Source organism: Cyanistes caeruleus, chromosome 14 (assembly GCF_971803275.1).
Source record: "Cyanistes caeruleus chromosome 14, bCyaCae1.hap1.1, whole genome shotgun sequence".
NCBI classification, from domain to species: Eukaryota; Metazoa; Chordata; class Aves; order Passeriformes; family Paridae; genus Cyanistes; species Cyanistes caeruleus.
The window spans coordinates 12314454-12334831 of record NC_141714.1 but is presented as its reverse complement, the minus strand read 5'-3'; the positions used below and the strand labels follow the sequence as shown (position 1 = coordinate 12334831).

Here is a 20378-nt window from a genome sequence, read left to right as displayed (position 1 = left end):
GTAGAGCTGCCCCTACATCTTCTGTGAGAAACAAACAAACAAAAAACCAAAACACAAATCCAACTAAATATGTGCTCCATGGTGGTAAAAAATTAGGTTGTGCAATGGGCATGCTGTCCTAGTGATCTACTGAACAATCGATATCAGCAATTTCTGTCTCAAAGTTCTCTGCTCTGAAACACCAGAACTGAGCTCTATTTAAGACAATTTGGCATGTCACTGCCACTTCTTAACCTGCTTAGCTGTAGCAATAGAAACAAAATCCACAGGTTTTTAATTTTATTTATTTATTTTTTAAATGGCAGAGAGTGCCAAAATTAGCTTGTTTTCTTGTTGGAACCTTTCTGCCTCCTGTACTTCAAACCCTTTTTAGCCTCACTAGTTTCATTTCTTCACACAAAATGTCAGTGTGGAAACTTCTAAAATGCCAGCAAGGTACTCTTAAAAGGTGTGAAACTTCCTGGTCCTTCAAATGTCAAAATCAGCTACAGGGAAAGCTATTCAGGTGGCTATGTAGTTTTAATGTCACACCCTGTCATGTTCTAGGAGAATATTCAGCTGTAGAAAACCTTGCCTAAATTGGCAGGTACTCAGGCTGCACCATTAGTTGACATTTTTCCACAGCTGACTTTCACAGTGCTTTTCTTGCATACAACACTTTGTTATCTCTTTAACTAGGAGGAATAAAAGGTAGAAATGCTAGCAACATACCAGGCAGAAAGAGAATGGCATTTGCCTTTCTACTTGTGGGATTTCAAGGACCGTGTCTGAGCTTGGTTTGGAGTAAAAATCCTGTTTCTAAATCTTTGGGAACACTGGGCCATTCTATTAGGTGTGCAACAGTAGTTCTTTTGTTCACGGGCTGACGCGGTGCAGGAGTCCCAGGCTAGCTCATCACCAGCACTGAGAGTGGGACACGCTCCAGGAGCAGGATGTCCTGGAGTGCAGCTCTGAGCTATTGTTCCACAGCACATTATAGCAGTCAGCTCTGTGTGAAGGCAAGGATTGAGGAGGAGCCTCTTTGTACAGGTTCCAGGAACAGGTTTATTGCCCCAAGGGGTCAGGGGCAAAGAGCAGAGAACAAGGGTGCAAGGGATTATATATGGGGAAGGTCCAGGGGCTGGTTACAGTCTCTTGGCAAATCAGGGAGAAATAAGGGAGGTACAGAAGATGGGATTCGCAAAGTTCCAACAAATGGAGAAACACAGGGAGGGAACCCAAACTGCCAAGCAGGTGAACAATCCACTGGGGTGTCATGGTTTAGGGGAATTCCAAAGGGTTGGTACAAGGGAGGATTGATGGGAACTCACTGGGACAGGGACAGGGATTGATTGACACTCAAGGGGGAAGGCATAATACAGGATTGATACCCCAAGGAGGGGACAGAGGACATCCTGGGTGAGGAGGCAGGGGAGTAACAAGGATTGGCAGGTGACTGGGGAGGTGCAACCTGGGGCAAGCCAACTGAGCTCAGGGATGACAGAGCATACCAACTGAAGGGAACATAACATTTACAACATAAAGAACACAGATGCACCGCAACAATGTGCTACATGAAAAAATTATATTGATCATCCATTTATTAAAGCTTGGGTAGGGCTGGAAGAGTTGTCAGAGCATTCCCTGTCATGTTTGCTTCTGCTGAGTGGCAATTTGTCAAACTTGTAAAAAAACTTCTTCTAGAGAGTCTCTCAAATACTCTCAGATTGTCTCACTGTTGTTTTCTCCTTAATTCAAACACTCCCCCAACAAATGACCTGCTGAATTTTACTGCAAATTAAGTTGCCTTTTCCTTTGTCCTCCTCTCACCAGAACATTGTTTGCACTTTGATCATGCCATCAAATTCTGTCCCTGCTGTTTTCTCCTTTGAAGGAAAAAAAAAAGAAAAAAAGAAGAAAAAAAAGGCTTGAATCTTTGTCTTGTTGTCTAAATCACTTGTTCTTTATTATAGAGTGTTGCCCTTGAAGCCAGACTGCATCATTCCCAAACCACCAGAACAATTACATTTTTTGGCTGTCAGGCCTCTCTTCCCCATCTTCATGCAGAAATCATAGCTGCTGCTTTCTTTGGCAGCAGCTTTGCTGTGAAGCTGCACCTCAGTTCATGGCTTTCTATGATTTCTGGTCTTTTCAGTACCACTGCTGCTCTGTCAGTCCCTCCTCACTGCAAAAATCCCTTTCTCCAGCCTAAGGGGACTGCTTTTGATGACTTTATTGGACCGCATTTTTGTCACTTGTGTTGCTTTGGAAAACTGCTACAATTGTTTATACTCATAATTGTGTCCCTGAACATCCTTCCAACCATTTTTCCTTGGGCATAATCCACAGAGGGTCATCTTCCAGATGGTCAGATGGTTTCAAATGCTGAATAAAGTTGCTGCCCTGACAGATTGCTGCAAAGCAGCAACATTCATTGTCCAGTTGGGAGGTCAAGTGCTCTTAAGGAGCTGCTTTTGGGTTTTTTTTTTTTTTTTTTTTTGATAGCTGCATATCTATCTTCGTGCTTAACTTGGATTTCTTCAAGCTGATTTAGGAGGATGTCACCACTTATGTTAGGTCTGTAAAAAAGGGAAACTAAACTAGTTTGGCACAAGCTGTCCTTGATGGTGGTAAAAATGCAAAGCAGGGATTAAAAAAATTCCAGAGTCACTTTAGGAATAAAAGTTGGACAAATGGACCAGTAATTTCTTGGAAGCTTCCTTTCTGAAGACAATATTATATTTGTCCTTTGGAGTTTAGACTTTTTTTCTGTTTCTTTGTGGGCAAACTGCCCACATTCCAGGTCTAATCAGTGTTCAGATTATTATGTGCTGCAGAATTAATAAAGCCCTGCCTACCTGAAGACATCCACATTATCTGATTGTTCTCCAGCCTGTTTGTCTAAATGTATTTGCTTGTTAGTTTTTTCTGGTTAGAGATAATCTTTATTGAAAAGACTAAAAAAACCCAAAAATTTGCCACACCAGACTTCACAGCAGCATATTCTGACCTTTCCCATCTGGTCTTGAGCCTGCAGTTCATCTTCCTTTAGTAGTGTTGTCAGACCCCCTTGCAGTGTGTTTTGGCTCTGGTCAAACAGGCCTTGGTTGAGCCCGTTGCTTTCTGGCCCTCAGCCCTGTGAGAAGCTGCAGCTCAGGGCCCCACTCCCAGTGGGGTGAGGGCAGAGAAAGGGCACGCTCAGGGCAAATGAAAGTCATCAGTACTGACCCAGATAGCGGCCACAGATTACAGCACAGACAAGACAGCCTTTATTGTTAACTGCCCAAGCCAGACTCTTCCTTTGGCCTCATTTCTCTGCCTAACACAGTTCAGGTGCCTGGTAGGAGCGTAGGGAGGCAGAACCCTGCTGGCTGCTCCTCAACCCCTTTCCAACATGCAGCTTTCCCCTGTCAAGAGAGCTCTCAAGGTGGCACAGTCACTCCTAAATAGTTCATTATTTATGTTGATGCTGTTGTGCTCATACAAGTGCCAAAGCTGTATAGAAACTCCTCTTGAGGCCCGTAAGTTTTGTAGTGTTCACTTCATTCACACAGCTTCCAGAGCTGTGAACAGACGCAGCAGTTGGGTAGTCCATGAGGATTTGTGGATGTCAGTAACACTGGCTTTAGCAGATGTCTCTACTTGGGTGACAGAGGTGTAGTTTGCAGAGCTCAGAGCTTATTCAGTTGCTGTACAGAGTTCCATGCTCTTGAGGAAATGTAACACTCAGCCTGAGCTGGGAAGCAGCTGAGAGCTTTGTCACTAGTGCAGAGCAGATCTTGTCCAAGCTCTTTCCCTTCCTGCAGGTTTCCAGGAAGGGCTGTGATGCCAGCATGTCCAGAGCACACACGGCTGTGGCATTCCCAGCCTGTTCAGCTGACAAGCAGCCAAGGAATTGGCTACTATCCTGCTCTGCCCAGCCTGGGGTTCAGCCCCAGTTCTGGGGGGAAGAAGGGACAAACACACCCCCTTTTTCCTCAAAACTCATGCTGCACACTGTGGTGAAAGCCAAGAGAAGCTGCAATTGGTGGCACAGATGTTGACAGAATTTCAGCCTAATTCTCCTTTAAAATTTCTTGAAAAGAGTAAACATGAGTATGGAGAAGATTCTTGGAAAATCAAAACAACTTACAAGAAGTGAAAAGGAAATAAATGGAAAGAAACAATCCAAGATGTTTATATATATTAATTCATTTATTTATATTCACTGACTTTCAGTGTCACACAACTTCTATATCACATTAATTCACAATTAATATTATCTTTATGATCTATGACCTAGCAACTTTTATACACTCAAAAATACCACTAACTACATATGTTCTATCTTCTCCCATTCTTTGAAATTAATGCTGAAAATACAGAAACATGCACATGTAAGGTTTTAGAGTACAGCTCTTTAGTTAGGTACACGTTGCACAGTAAACAAATGTGCTCTGATAGTATTTTATCCTCTGCAGTAGCAATACACAGCAGCAAGAAAGTTGATCCCTATGATCTTTTGCTGGAGTAATGACTCTCTATCTTAGCATAACACAGGAAAACTAACATGTTTTGACAGACTCAAGATCAAAAATACACTGGTTTTACACTTGTGCTAATAAACACCAAGTGAAGTAAAACAGCAAGTGGTTTCTTTGCAGAGAAGACCTCTGCTCCAGTCTGACACGCTGGATTGGCAGGGAGGAGGGAGACAGGCAGAATGATAGATCACAGCAGCACTTCAGCCACTGAACTCCACATATTAAGTTCAGCAGGATGGCGACTTTACAGATTGATCCAGAGTAAAATTCCAAGCCTACTACAGTCATTGGATAGTCACCAGCTGCACACTTGTGCCTGTGCTTGTGGCACCCCATTCTGCAAGAGTAAATATCTCTCCTTCCCAGCTTCTGCTATGAAAAAGTTCAAACACTTGAGGAAAATCAAATTATATCCTTTAACATTTTAAAGACATTATCTATATTCCACATCATTCTGACATTTATTTTAGAGTTAGGAAGTCCTAACATCTAGGATGAAATGATTAATGTTTTATGCTTAAAGTGTACTAAGCAGTGCGATGCCACAAACAGCTTTTGGCAGCATTTCTATGGCATGGGATGGAGGGAGGTGGTTAGACCATCTCACCACTGTGGCTCTGTGATAATATCAGATCACATCACATTTGTACAAAGGTAATTCTTTAAAAAACTGCCTTAAGAAAGAACTGTTTAATTAAAATTAGACTTCGATCTGAAGTATATGTAAATAAAAACATTGGCTGACACAGTCAGCATGGCTCAGTTTGGAACACAGTGCTGTGTGATTCTTGCACCAGAGCAATGGCCTCTCACCTTCACATGCCCACAAGCAGCACAATCACACAAATAACACTGCAAGCAACACCCTGTTCTTCTTGTGTTGATATCTTTTCATTTTGCCTTCTGTGGGTACTCTGAAAGGCGTGAGTTGACAAACATTGCTCCAGAATTAATACTTCCAATTCATAACAAATAGATACAATTCAGTCACATTTAGTTGACTTTTAGTCCTAGTACAATTTGAGTTAAATTAATGTGTTTTTAAACTGTAAGCTACACTAGAAAGACACAATAATTTTATTACTTTCATTACCTTTAATCTGAAGTTGCCCGTGAACTTTTATGTAACAGAAACAATTACATTTCTCAGTCAAATTACATTTAACTGAAGAGAGGGCACAGACTTTTAAGTACTCAGGGGCAAAGTCCACTGCCCCCAGGGCAGACAAATGAGCTACTAGTTGAAAGCGGTAATCTCCAGTTACCAACAGGCTGCTAAAATGTGCCTAAGAATATATCCCTTCCTATAAATTAACTCTGTGGGCTTTGGTCAAAAATGGTACAATTTACCTGGCAAGTCTCCGTAATTCTTTCTTCTCAAAGAATTGAATTGAGAGCAGCATTTTCAAATGGACAAGTGGTCAAATTGCAATGAGCTCCTGCTTGAAAATAATTTAGTAAGAATCCAATTCTTTAAGTGATTTGAGGCTGTTTAACATGGGAGAAAAACGTGATCCTTGATTCTGGACCAGCAGGAGCCAGTTGCTCTTCAGTGCAGGCAAAAAGTTGACAGAATTTTCCATTCTTTTCCTCTTGTGGAAGTAGCAGCTTCTCATAGTTGCTGAACTCCTTCATGTACTCAGAACACACCTAGAAATGATGTGGCAAACTGTATATCCTGCCACAACTAACACGTCTTAAAGACAGTTTTTCTGCTTTTGCAATTTTTGCAAGTGAAAAATTGCTCCCTAGAAGCAAGTTCCAATAAAAAAAAATTCTTTAAAAAAATATTTCTATACTCTTATTAACAAATAAAATCCATTAAAAATATTTGGATGCTATACTCACTACCTTATACTCCATGTACAAAAGCAGACATATAAAAACATAGCACCTGACCTTGCTCAGGTAAAAACAACTGAAAGTGGTTTCCTGGATCATGGTACTAAGGCACCATGGTATTTAATCCCTTTTACAGTAAGTTTCAAGCCTAAAGAGCAGTCAGGCTGCCTCTGGTAACATTCACTTAGAAAGATCATTACAGAACAAACCTCAAGATTATTCTAATTTCCAGGCTAAATTTTTATCACAGTCCATTCATTCTTCTGCAAACACTGCCTTAAATATTAGGAAAGCTTGCCTGTCTTTTCAGTTCTCACCCAGATATATACATTTCCATACATATGTTTGTGCACAGGCAAAGAAAGACAGCTGACAATCACTTTTACTCCTTGGTATCCTGTCAAATGATCAGCTCATTGTACTGCCTTCTTGAACATCAATGATGTTCTTGAACACCTTCTTGAACATCAGTGACCAAGACATTGTCTAATCTATTTCAAGACTGAAAAATAAAGGTAACAATTGTCCTTCCCAATTACATGGATGACAATTACAACTGCCCTAAGAGCCATGATTTTGTATTTGTGCCTGCTAGTTCTAGAAAAGTGCAATGTGTAGAGGGTATATTCAAGTTACGGTAATTTTATTACCCTCTTTTTGAACAATATACATTTGAAAATTAAATTACACTGGATCCAGCACACCTGAGTCCACTGTCTTGTAGATTTTGCTCAGAAAGACTTCCACGTTATCATCCCCCAAGTGACAGATGTCCAAGATGCAGATAACATGTTTGCCATCAAGCTCCTTCGCTGCTTTTACCAGTTCATCTAGAAATTAGGGAAAGGTGGTTTTAAAAGGTATTTGTTGTATACTCTGTACACAATAAAAAGGTGTACAGAACTGATAACGTTTTCTGTGCAGTAATGTGCATACATTCAGCCTTCCTTCAGTGAAAAATTTTATTCATAAGTTCCACCACTAGAAATGACAACATCAGAATTAGACATGAGTTTGTAATTTAGGTATTAAAACACTGTCTCCAGAGGATGAGACTAGCTCCAGCAAAAACTGCCTTGGAAGCTCAGTATTACAGCAATTTACTAAAAGTGGTGAAATAGAATTCACATCTCTTTGCCTGAAGAGGTGAACAGTGTCTGATCTACACCAGAGATTTCTACAGAGGATTAACTCTTGCACTGAAAGATAAACTAAGAAATGATAAATGAGTAACATCAGTGAAAGGCAGCCTCACCTGAAAGAGGAAATGTGTCACAAAGCCTCTCACTGCTGGTGGCCTTCGGCTGGCATGCAGAGATACAAGTCATACAGGACAACAATGTATCATTCTGAATGTCTTCTAGTTGAAATAAGTGGGGATTATCAGGGCAAAACAGCGGAAGAAAAGCAACATCTATTGCTATGTCATGGTTTATACCTGTTAAAGAAAAGTATTTTCTGTTAGCAGAAAACTTAGTATTCACCCCATCAGCAACTCTGTGCACCATTTCTCTTTTTTTTTGAACAAAATTGCACTGGTTTTTATTTACATTTTCTTTGTCTAATACTTAATATTTAATGTCTAAAAATGTGTTTCTATATAGGATTATACACAAACACATTCAAATTGATATGATATGATATGTTATGAAATACTATGGTTTAAGTCTAACAATGCTGATAGTTCAGAAAACATTAAATCTTGGAAGCCATTTCATTCTCCTTTTAGCTTTATCTGCAAAGGCAGAGAAATTAACTTTACAATCAGTAAAGTGTGCAATGCAGTGCTACTTTCATCTTCAATATTGTATTGTCTGTACCAGGATTCTAATGACTTCAAACAGCTTCTCTGCAAATGTCCCTTAGCAGATAATGAAAACTTTTAAATGATGGGAACTTAACATGAGCAATTTCTCTCTCCTTTTAATGGGAAAACAAAATCAAACTTAATAACCCTCAATAAAGCTAGCAAACAGATACACATCAACTTGAATATTTATATTTTAATAAATAAAAATCAATCAATTGACACTTTATGTTAACCAGAAGCAGCATGGAGCAGTTAATGAGCACAGCTAAAATACAGCTTTTCATTTTCTGCCATGGTAAGAAGGCACATTAGGAGCAACAGTATGAAAAAAACAACTCAATGAGAATAGCGCTGAAAAGAAGCATTTATAGTTGTCTTTTTCCTTTTATGAACACTAATTTGTTTCTGATAAACACCTCTCTAGCAGCAAGTCAGCTGAAAAATGCAATTAAATAATTTGCCTGATTACATCAGGTTGAAATAGTGAACAAGACCTGACTGAATTAATCAATTGTTTAAGAACTACACATATTCTTCAAATAACACTTGTAAGACTATACCAAAAACTGAAATGGTAAGAAAATTGATACTAGAAACAAGATATTCAGGCATCTAATTGAAAGGTATATTTAATGAGAATAAAAATTACCCTAAATGAAGACTCTAACAAAAATCTAAAATGTCAATAATTTTTTGAACCTCAGGAAATACTCAGAATCAACTGATTCCTTTAGAGAAATCCATTCAGTTTCTGATAAACTTACACTGCTCTTGTTTAACTTTTTTTACAAGGCAAGCTACTTACCCAGAACTGTCACTTCATAGTACCCAAGGCCATTAGCACTTTTAAACTCATTGATGTTTTTATCTGTCCTGGCTTCTATTGGCTGGTGCACTGATGCATGAAGGTTGTACTGTTGCATAAGTAAGTCTTTGTGCACATAATCAAATTTACATGGGATACTTTCTGGGAAGATTTTGCCGTGATGAAAATAATTCATTAACTTGTCTTTCACTTGTGCCCACAGGTCACTCTGCCAAGAATCACAAGTTCTTCCAGTCTCTTCAGTTTCAGGTATATTACTTACTTCTTCTTGATCTATTATAAGCACAGAAAACATTTAGTTGCTTAGATGCTTATATAATTGTATCACTCCTCTGTTAAGATAGAAATAATTTTCATTAGAACATTTCAATTATGAAGACATGGCAGAAATTAAAAGGGCCAAGAGAAAATGTGAGGTCTTGTCCCATTAAGAGCTTCTGAGATACTAAACTAACTTAAAACTTGTATAAAGATACACTGAAAATTTATTGCCCATAATGGGAAACAATACAATACTGTCCTTTCAGCCTTCCCTAGACACAGCAGGGAACACTGAGTAGAATGACATTGATGATACATTACTACAGTGGTTCTCCAGAGGCTGATGCAGCCAGATATATACAGAGGAACTGTCTTAACAGAGGTTATAAAGATATCTTTGTTTTGATATCTTCTTTCTGAAGAAAAGAAGCAGTCTGAAACCTCCTAAGGTTAATATAACGACTATTTGCAACATACCTGTGCAGCATTGCAAACTGTCTGACACAGCCTGTCCATTTTTATCTTGCACAGAATGTCCATGTTGATATTCATCTAAGCTACAAAAAGAAAGTTATAGTGTGTGTACAAATATATATATAAAGTTATTTATCATAAACCTAATTAACCTCAAACTCCTTGCAGCAAAAGACAGACTTCTAGTGAATGATAGTAAATGATATGAGCTCAAGTGAATGAGCTGATTCCTTATTGTGAGAGTTTCATACAGCAGCTAGACACAACGAGATCCCCTGAGCTCAGTAATCAGCTTAGCAGAGCTCGGGACTAGCCCTGCCTGATTCCTGGCTTTGGGAAACGGATGAGGAAGGGTTTTACACTCACAGCCCGGTGTCTGCTGCCCTCTACCGGCAGCTGGCGGAAATACCACGTGTGACACAGCCAAACACCACAGGTGACCAACAGGTGACTCGATCGCAAAAATCTGGTGCTCAGCATGCGGCTGCACTGTCCTGTCATCCCCCTCAGCACCCAGAAACACAGCATGAATAGAGCCATGTCACTACTCCGGAATCCAAAATGACAGAAATGCCAAATCTCTATTTTCCTGTGGACATACTGTCCTGTTGTAATGATCAGTTCAATCAACCAAGCTAGATACTTGTAAAGACTTCATTTTTTTAACCATAAAGTTTTGAATTAATGGTAAGAAACTATTCTTTATCAATCTCTAATAAATTACCTATGAGATTATGCAGGAGGATAACATAAGAGGTACTCTGCAAGCAAACACGGTAACGTAAGCTCTTAGCCCCATTTATTCCTTTCTTCTTTGATCCGTTCCTCTTATTAGAATAAAACTCACCGTAATGTCTGAAAAAACTTAGGGAAAGGACTATCTTGATTACCTTGCATCACAAACAACTGCAACAGGTAAGACTTTGTTAAGGTACCATTAAAATTCTACACTATCAAAGTATTTAATAATAGCTACAAGATACTGACACAGTAAAATAGGAATCAAAAATTTGATACTCTTTAGTGGGCCATACTGTATTTCATAAAGATTCACAGGTTTTTAGATATTTTTTTCTATTTTATACCAGGGTGCATCTTGAAAATTTCATGTCAACATTTCATAACAAATGAAAAATATCTAAAATAGTATCTAGTGGAAAGAGAAAAAGAAAATACTCTGTGTGTTTTGAGTATGAAAGTATATTTTAGAAAATGCACTCCCATCATGGCTATATCATCACTGAAGTGACCTGCTTGTAATGTCCAAATCTAGGCACAAAAGAATCCTCGCTTAAGCAGTACAACCCGTGCAATTAATTTTTTTAAAATAAATTTTTATTTTTGAGCTTTGGACCTGTCCAATAATGAAACCCCAGCAATGTTAAGAAAGGCTTGCTCAGAAACTAACGTGTCAAGTTAGATACATGCCAACTTCTCTCCTCATTAAGGCACAGGATTAAACCAAGTCATACTGCTGACAAGTTGATATCATGGAAAGTGGATATCATGGTTTTTTTATTTTTAAGTTGTCTAGTTTTGGAAGTGAATGGGCTCTGATTGAAAGCAAGCAGAGCCTCAGGAAAATATGAAAAAAACATGTCATGATTTTTCCCCACTTCTTTCACAGATCTGTAGCTGGAATAATTTCTACCTGCCCAACATATTATTCCTCCAGGCCTGCTTTGTGCTGTGAACAGCCTGACTTGAGCCAAGCTTGTAAGGGAAACTACTCGTCTCTACACACAGGCCAGGTGCTTCCTTGAGAACCACTATGTCTGCAATGCACCTGAGGCCACCCAAATCCTTCCACTTACAGCAGTGTGCTCCTGCTGCTGTACACCAAAACGCCCACAGCCTATTTTATGCATGCCAGCTTTAGGAGAACTTGGGCCCTGCCAGATTTGCTGTTTCCAGCTTGCACTCTGCAGGCCTCCCTTTTTCACAGATGCCCATTTGCAAAAAAGCCTTTCTCCATAATTTTCAGATACATTGATATTCAACTTGCAAGTCATTTTACTTTAAAGTATTGTCATTGAAAATAACATCAATCAAAATATATGGCAGATCAGTTTTTCAGAAACTCTTGGGAAAATAAGCATGTCCCATGCTTCACACCTATTTTCTAAGTGCTGGGACTAAATGTGATAAATGAAATTAAGAAAAAAAATAGTTATGACTCACAACTGTGCCCAAACAATGCAAGGAAGTAAAGTGCCTCAAAACAGCACAACAAAACATACCACTCAACTGATAAAACTGGTAAAACTTATTTTATAGAATGGTTTGAAATTAACTAACTGTTCTGACACCATTGTGGTAAACACATCTACCACAGCAAGTAACAGAGAGACCAAACAGCCTTTTATGATAACTAGACGTGTCTACACAAATTGATTTTTGGTATCTACTAATTTCTCCCTGACAAATTCTGATTTATGTGAAAAAGGGTTGTGAAGGAAATATCATGTGCTGTGAAACTTCTGGTCATACAAACCTCAAGATGAATTTCCCTATATTATAGAGTCCCCATTCTCTAGCTGTCACATCCATGGGAAGGGAAAAGGACAAAAGGGTCCACGTGACAAAAAAATACAAAAGTGAAACTGCAAGGATAGAAGCATGCAAATAAGTTCATTTCAAGCAGTATGGAGTGGGAGCATGTAGCTCAGCAATTCCATGGTTACATGCTAAATTTACAAAGATTAAAATTCCAAGAAAACTACTGTGCTTTTTTTACTTCCACATAAAAATAATCCTTTCTGAAATTCCTGATCTTTCCTCATTCACAATCACTTCATTCTCTATAAATTAAATTACTTTGGAGTACATTAAATGCTTTGAAGTACCATTATGTGGACGGTCTTTACTAGCAAGGATGTAAATATCAACAATAATACTAAATTACCCAGTTTCTTTGTTTTTTCTGAAACTCTTAAAAATCAGGTAAGCTACCTCAGAAATGCAGGAACTGTAGCTGTCAATAAAAAGCCTCAAAATAAGCTCTTACTGCTTAAAAAACCCCAAAATGCAAACATGTACTGAAAATAACATAAAAAAACTTGATACAGAATATTGTAAGTTAGAATATGTATTTTAAAACAATCTCTACTATTGGAATCTATGATTCTTGTGATCCTTCCAACCCAGAATATTCTGTGAAATATGTGAAGTTTGTTAAAACTACTGTTGCTATTTCATGAACGTATTAAAGTATTTCAGTGAGAGCTGACATTCTGCTACATCTAAGGAATAGAAAACAATGTAATTTTAAAGTATGTCAGCAAACTTTCTATTTTCCTTTGGCAATTTGGAGAATTCAGCACAATTCTATAGTTAGTTACAGAAATACATGAGTTACCTTTTAATTTTATAGAGTGAAACAGCTTTCCATAATCCAACAGAGACTTTCTCCTCCTTTAGCTGGGGTTCTAGCACTAATGGCATAGAGTGGACACACAGGTAGCGAGGAGAGTAGCAGATTGAGAAAAGCAGAGAACAAAGTAAACATGCCTTAACTTCAGGCTTCACCTACAAGAAATGGGGAGAAAAATTCTTTCTCTCCTCCCACCCCACCCTGGAAAAAGCGGAACATTTCTCAGCAAGCAAAAGAAAACAGAATTCCTTACAGTTAAGGAAAACCTTGATTTTCCTATGGATTTGGTCCACAAGTCTCTGCAAACTCCTGCACCACCTGCAGAACTGTGACCTTAAAGCCAGGTGACTCTTAACGAACCAGCTGCAAAGTCAGGTAACCATTTCTCCTAGAAATAGTTTCTACCAAAAGGACTAGGAAACAACAGACATGTGGGTTCAAAAGAGCCTCGTTTATCCCAAAGAAACAGCTGTTGCAAATTAGCTTCCAATAAATGTGTTTCAAGAAAATAGGCACGCTTGTAGGGAGGCTATACTGGCAGAATGGTCAACAACTTTGATCAGCTCCCTGATTACCACCATTGCCCTATACCTAGCACCATGATCCTTGGATTTAGGGGAGAAAAGCAAGAGATGTCAAAAGTAAGCCAAAAAGGCAACTGAGCCGTATATGTAGTGATGACACAAATCCAGATCACTGCCAAAATATGCAAACATCTTAAATTACTGACACCAAGGAGTTCAAACTTTCAAGCTGCTCATTTTCTGTCTGGAACAAGAATTTATGACCCTTAAACAACATACACAAAGGAAAGTAGCTTGTAGCCTCTGGATAACAAATGAAAGCACTCATTCCATTTTATTAATAATTTCCCTTTTGTAGTTATTTCACTAGGTTGCAGACTTGACAGGGCTCTGGATTTGAAATTCTTATCTGGACTTCAAAAAGAACCCACCTTCTCTGGATCCAAACTGAGTTATGTAATAACTGAGTGCTGGGGAGTGAAAGAAGCCAGGGGATTGGCTTTCCAGGGCAACTACACTTACACCTCTGTAGCATCAAGAAAAATGTACAGCTCAGCCACCACCACCAAATCCATTAATTACCATGATGAATCTCTGTTATTATATATTCCCTTAGCAGTAGTAGTAGCAGTGTAATATGTTTAATAACACACTCAAAAATATGATTCAGATATATTTAGAGTTGGTGCAGATGAGTGAATAGAAAACATGAAACTCTACCCAGATCTGCTCCTTCATTTTAATTCCTTAGAGAATCCCGATCTGTAAAATTTTTACTCAGAGTATTTTTGCTTGATTATTGCAATTATTCAACACAATTCATTTCACATGACTTACCCAAGTTTTCTTCTTACAGTCCGCGTAAAATAGGAGTAAGATGATCCAGGACTAACAGAAGTACCTCCCCTTAAAGTAGGAAATTCACCATTATTTTTCAGTATCTATTTAGATGGAAATTCACAAAGCAAGGGGCTTTGATGTTTTTCTTTCAGGCAGAACTAAACTAAGACATTCAAATGCTGGAAGTTTTCATATAGAACAGAATCCACTAAGTTTGCTATAACACTGCCAAGACAGAACTTCTATTTACTGAGGCTTTATTAATATGCAATTTTATTTCAATCCTAATTATATTTTATTTCATTTCCCCTCAAAATATTCTAAATATCCACTCCCTTCACACATTATGACTTAGGGATGTGAAAAGAAAAGAAGAAAAATATACCCTTTATAGTATGAGAAATCCACTGTAAAAAAACCAGATGTGACTACCCTGACTTTTCAAACTTCCATCTGTCAATGTATACACCAGACTCTCAATAGTGAGTAGGGGTGTAATAGATTTTACATGTGTTGCAACAAAGAGCAGTCTTATGCAAACAGTTACTTTACTCCTGGATCTAACACAGCTGTATCAGAAAAAATACATTTTGAACCCTTAGGTTAGCACATGACCATCACACACATCTACTTTCCTTTCTGACAGCAAGTTACAGTTACATGCAGTACATCACATTTCCCAGAAATCAAAAATAAGGTGTTTGAAATTAAGGAACAGGTATACCTGATTCTGCATTTTCAGTCAAGAAATCTGATTTCCTCACACCACTGTAACTGTTGTTTGCTCCACAGCTATGTCACTAAACTACATTTGGTTCAAGTATTAACTACTTTTATTTCAAATCTGTGAGCTTAACAACAAAGTGGTATAAATATTAATCAGAAGAGAGCCATGCAAGCCTACTTTAGTTAATCCTTCATTAACATGAACAGTATAATTGTCTTCACCTGAGCCTAGGAAAAGTACATAGCTACATTTTAAAGATTCAACTATATATGCTTTTAAAGCCTTCTTAAGTATTTTCTACAGCCCGGGCTCCAGCCTAATTTCTGAAAACACTTTTTAGAAGAACCGCCACATATTTATGAAGAGAGCTTACTGTTCTGCATCTCTTCTGAATCTGCGTGTTGTCTTTCTCTTGACTGAACCCCCCTTTGACAGCAGAGCTTGGTGCTGATGCTCTTCAGGAGTACAGGGTGGCCCCAGAAAAGACTTAACTTCTTCATTTTTCCCCTTGTCAACACAGTCTTCTTTGGACACAGAAGAACTTCCAAGAGACAGAGAAGTATCCTTCTGCAACAACAGTTAATTATTTAAGACTTTCAATGCACTTAAAGCTATTTCTTCCAACTCAAAAATCTTCAAATATCTGACAGTGACCTTTCATCTAGCAGAAATTATCTTCTAATCACATTAGTAAGGTAAATTCTGTCTAGAAAGTGACAAGTGAGCATGTTGCAGCAGTTGACTCTCCCACACTCCAATTTACATCAGGTTATCAGTCAAACCAGTAACTTTTAAACACAACTTTTACAGAGGATTGCCAAAATACTTTCAGAGAAGCACTGAATCTTTGCTTTTTAAAATTTTGCTCTCAAAAATAAGATTAAGAGACAATGTAACTGGGTTCTGAACTTGAATGCAAAATTCTCCATTTGAATGACAATCATAGCTGCTTTGGCATTAACTCTCACACACCTGGACAAGTTCCCCTCCTGGGGCTTCTTCAGCTGCATCGTTACAGCTTTTGTATCTTATGGCACTGATTATTCCCTGAACAGCAATTCGCTTGTGTTCTCTGTAGTGCAGGTCTTCAATCTCTTTCCCTATTTCACCTATGGGTTTCAAAACTGACTCAACTGCAAAAAAGAAATTTCCAGAATCACGTTTTAGAGAAATATAATACCAAAATCTCTGAACACAAGACTAAAAAGAAGATTTATTTATTTTTTTACTAAATATTAAATTGATTTAAAGTTATGCTTTTAAAGAATTCTAAATCTTTTGGTTTTCCACATCACATAGAAAATAATTAAAACAATAAACTTTTATAGCTCACAAGCATCTGTTAGTATTCATTATCAGACACCACAATTTCTGTTTCAGGTGAAATTTCCAGTTCAATGTACCCTTCAGAATAACTATTTAAAATTTTGATTTAGCAGAATATTCGGAGTAAAATATGCTGGGTATATGTGTAGCTCATGTCAGCTTCTACAATTCTCCTGCAGCTAATGGTGTGGTAGTTTCTGTGAGGTGAGGATTTAGCCTATTAAACATTTAGTCATGAAAGGGAGTTTTTCTTGGATTAAGACTGACTGAAAAAGGCCATAAATCTTACAGATATTTGACATATAATACCTTCGTTGTTTTTACAATATTTCAAAAAGCTATCAGGAGGTCGTGGAAAAGGGTAATAGCCACCGATGACAGTTTTCTTTATTTGATCAGCTTCACTTTGCGATTTCATCCACTGAATGAAGCTTTTCACTTTGGCATCCTTGGTGTATGGCTGGCCCTTGTGCCACCCTTTTAACACAAAAATAATCAGGTATCAAAACCAAAGCAGGTTACTGAAATTTGTTGCCATTTTGAAACTTTCCTGAACACTACCTAGAAAAAAACAAATTGAGAAAATCTTGACTAGAGAGTATAAAAGAGTATTTTATTTTTTGTCAAGAGTGTTTCATAAAATGAGTACCTTGAATTCCCTGACTGCACTTGCATTTGACACTGAAAATCAGACAAACATTAAATAACAGAAAAAAACAAAACAACTAGCAAAAAAGCTCCTAGAATAGGAAAGCTTCAAGTGTTTTTTAATGTTTTAAGTAAATGGTAATCATGATTGCTACCCTATCAAAAGATTAACAGCCTGAAAGAATTAGTAAAATGTATGTCTTAACCTAGAAATACTTTTCACAAGATTAAGCCATTTTAATGCCTCACAAGAATCCCATTTGCCGCCTTCTTTTCTGCAGTGATGTTTCATTATTACCTCATAGTCCGCACTGATTAGTTTGCTGTAAAATGAAAATATCCTTTCCAAAGAAATAGAAATACAACTAGAACTAGTTTAAGTTACCTGTAATGAATATTTGACTTTCATTTGAAGTTGTAAGGTAAACTGTCCTGGAAGGATTCTCAGTGAGGCCCTGGATCACTCTCATCTGTGTACACACCAAGTATGTCACTGCAGAAAAAAAAAAAAACACACTTATTTTTTTTTTTTTTTGACAGTTCATTGATTTTAGAATGGCAAGACTGATATACACTGGATTCATTTTAAGTACTCTAAACAAGACAATTTAGTTCTTGACCCTACAAATGTTTTACGTATGTTTTGAGTCTCCATTATAAATTACCATATGGACATGCAATTAAATCTTCAATTTAATTTCAGCATAGATATTACAGCTAAAACATGAGGATATCATTGAAACAAATAGTACAAATATTGGACTTAGATGGATCTGTTTCTTAAGGATAAAAAGTATAAAATCAAGAGAAATTATTGCAAGCTACTGTAAAACTTCTAAACAGAGCTCAAACTCACTCTTTTGTTAGTATCTCAGTTTAACACTGGAATGTCATTCTCTCCCACTATCCCAGAACACTCAAGATGAATGCAGCCATAATCTTAGCAGGACTGTGCAGCTGGTGCTGCATAAAATGATATAAAAAATGCATATCAACACCAAGCAGTGTTAAAAAAAGGATCAGTGCTTGGAGGAAAAGAGAAAGAAGGCGAGAAAAAATATTTAAAGCTCTTTTAAAATCCTTCATTAAGGATTCCCTAGTTTGAAATGTATTACTCTTAGCTCATGTGTGATAACTAACACAGCTGGGTGATGATTGCTGTTAGGGCAAAAAACACTGGTTCAAAGAAATTAAGCTTTTGCACTTTCACCTCTATCTTCATTCAATCCTCTTAAATTATTCCTGTCTACAAAAAACCCAGTATTTATAGGTCAAGAGGAACAAGAGATTTGACCAGCCACTGCCTTTAATTGCCTCTGATGCAAGAGATGTTACCCAGGTGCTTAATAGAAACATCTGAAATGAAGAATTTCAGAGGAGCCCCAGGCCCAGCTGTCCATCTAACTGACAGACTGCAATTTGTAAGGGTTTCAAATATTTAAACTATTTTTTATACCTAAATTTTAATTTCTAATCAACTATCTTCTGCTTGAGGAGATAATCATGGCATTTTTTTATTCAATGACAACTAAGCTCAGGATTAGAAATTCACAATGAACCAGAAAAACATTGTAAATAATTATTAGTAAGTATAATAGAGAGCTGAATACTTGGATGAATACGCTCAAACACATCTGGCTGAGAAGTTGCAAACAATTCCAGTATGAATGGTTGGTCTGAGGTCCCATCAATGGCATGTGCCCAGCGATACAGCCAGAAGTCTTCACTGTGTTCTATATATAAACAAATATATAGAAAAATATATAAGCATTTACTTAGAAATTCAGAAACTATTTGATAAATTCTGAAAGTCATATTTATAGAAAAACCTCTTTTTCTGGCTCGCTCAGCCCTTCCTACAAACGTCACAAGACCAATAACATCACAGGAATGATTGTGCGGTAAGTCATCCAGTTCTGACCTAAAACCAAAGTAGAAGAAAGCTGGGTAAGCTTTCTCAGAAACTTTGCAAAAACCATTTCCAATTAACATTCACTGTAAAGTAGTGCAGTTTAAATTCCAGTTTGATAACCAACAAAATTCTATTTTACCTTGTGATAAACCTATATTTAACTTCAGGTAATCCCCACTCTGGCTTAACCATTTCTTCTGGAATAATACTTATTTCAGTAGGAGGATCTCGAACATTAAGGCTAATTTCTGACAAAGAAAGAAAAGTAAGTGACATTTATGGCATGAATACAAATTATATCATCATCATTGTTGTTATAATAATAATAAAAAAATACAAAATTAACAATAACCCATTAAAAAATAAAAGTTTCTTAAATATTTCAACTTTGTGAAATTATTAGTTTATCTGAGTTCAGGTTTTCATCAGTATAAAGTAAGGAATTCACGTACAACAAAGCAATTTTATCATCTGAGTAATGTTAAACTTTCCAACTGTTTACAAGAGCCAACTAGTCCAATCCAGACAGTATTTTAACAGGAACAAATCCAACCATACTGATTAGATACCAAAGTATTTTTTACACTAGCTTTGTTGTCAAATGTGGGTAAGGTCTGAAACTGATGTGCAGACATCAAAGTAAAACAGAACTAGCCCAAGAGAATTTCCATATTTGATGCCAGTTCAGGTAATTATTAATAGGATACAAATATACCATGGCCATGGAAGAAAACAAAAGGTCTTCTCATGCCTACTCTATAGCAACTGAAAATTTTAATTTATTAATCAGACTGTTTAGATGCTAAATTATAAACATGGTGGAACACTGGGGCAAGCAAAGTGTTCTTCAACCAGATTAAAAAATACAGAAAGAAGGGCTTCAGCTTCTAGAATATACAGAGCAGCACTCTATGATCTCATGACAAATCTTGCTGGTATATAAAACACAGATTCTGATGAAGTTTCTTGGGTTTGAGTAAGGGATTATTCAAATAATGCATCCAGAAAAGTAATTAGGTAGATATAAATAATGAATACAACTGTTTACATAATTATATCTGGTGCCTCAGACTGGAAGTGCAACATTAGGAAGGTGTTCTATTTAAAGTCAGACCCTCTAGTTAGGAATATTCACTAGGCTTCTGCTTTCTAGAAATGTATTTGGAGGACAATTGTGGTTTTGCATATGGTCTTTTAGTACAGTATTGCTGAGAAAATTCCTGAAACAAAACTTTCCCATGCATCAAAACTATCTCTCAATTGTTTCATTATTTTGAGATTAGATGAAAGTCATACACTCAGGTCAGGATTAT

General features: G+C 37.3%; 1 protein-coding gene across 3 annotated transcripts in view; it reads right to left on the bottom strand.

Moving 5' to 3' along the window:
• Window positions 1-1550: 1550 nt before the first annotated feature.
• RADX (RPA1 related single stranded DNA binding protein, X-linked) overlaps window positions 1551-20378 on the bottom strand; it is a 24003-nt gene continuing 5175 nt past the window's right edge. The window contains exons 4-16 of one of the 3 annotated variants that reach the window (XM_086850183.1): window positions 19205-19313; window positions 18983-19074; window positions 18764-18886; window positions 17539-17646; window positions 16815-16982; window positions 16152-16312; window positions 15553-15746; window positions 14450-14518; window positions 9719-9798; window positions 8960-9253; window positions 7600-7782; window positions 7049-7174; window positions 1551-1865 (exon numbers count right to left, since the gene is read on the bottom strand). In XM_086850183.1, coding sequence (XP_086706309.1) covers window positions 1840-1865; window positions 7049-7174; window positions 7600-7782; window positions 8960-9253; window positions 9719-9798; window positions 14450-14518; window positions 15553-15746; window positions 16152-16312; window positions 16815-16982; window positions 17539-17646; window positions 18764-18886; window positions 18983-19074; window positions 19205-19313 — 1733 coding nt within the window. In that variant the 3' untranslated portion in view covers window positions 1551-1839. Of the gene's footprint in view, window positions 1866-4154; window positions 6153-6970; window positions 7175-7599; window positions 7783-8959; window positions 9254-9718; window positions 9799-14449; window positions 14519-15552; window positions 15747-16151; window positions 16313-16814; window positions 16983-17538; window positions 17647-18763; window positions 18887-18982; window positions 19075-19204; window positions 19314-20378 lie in introns of those variants that run through there. The other 2 variants (XM_086850186.1, XM_086850185.1) reach the window with 2 other exon arrangements.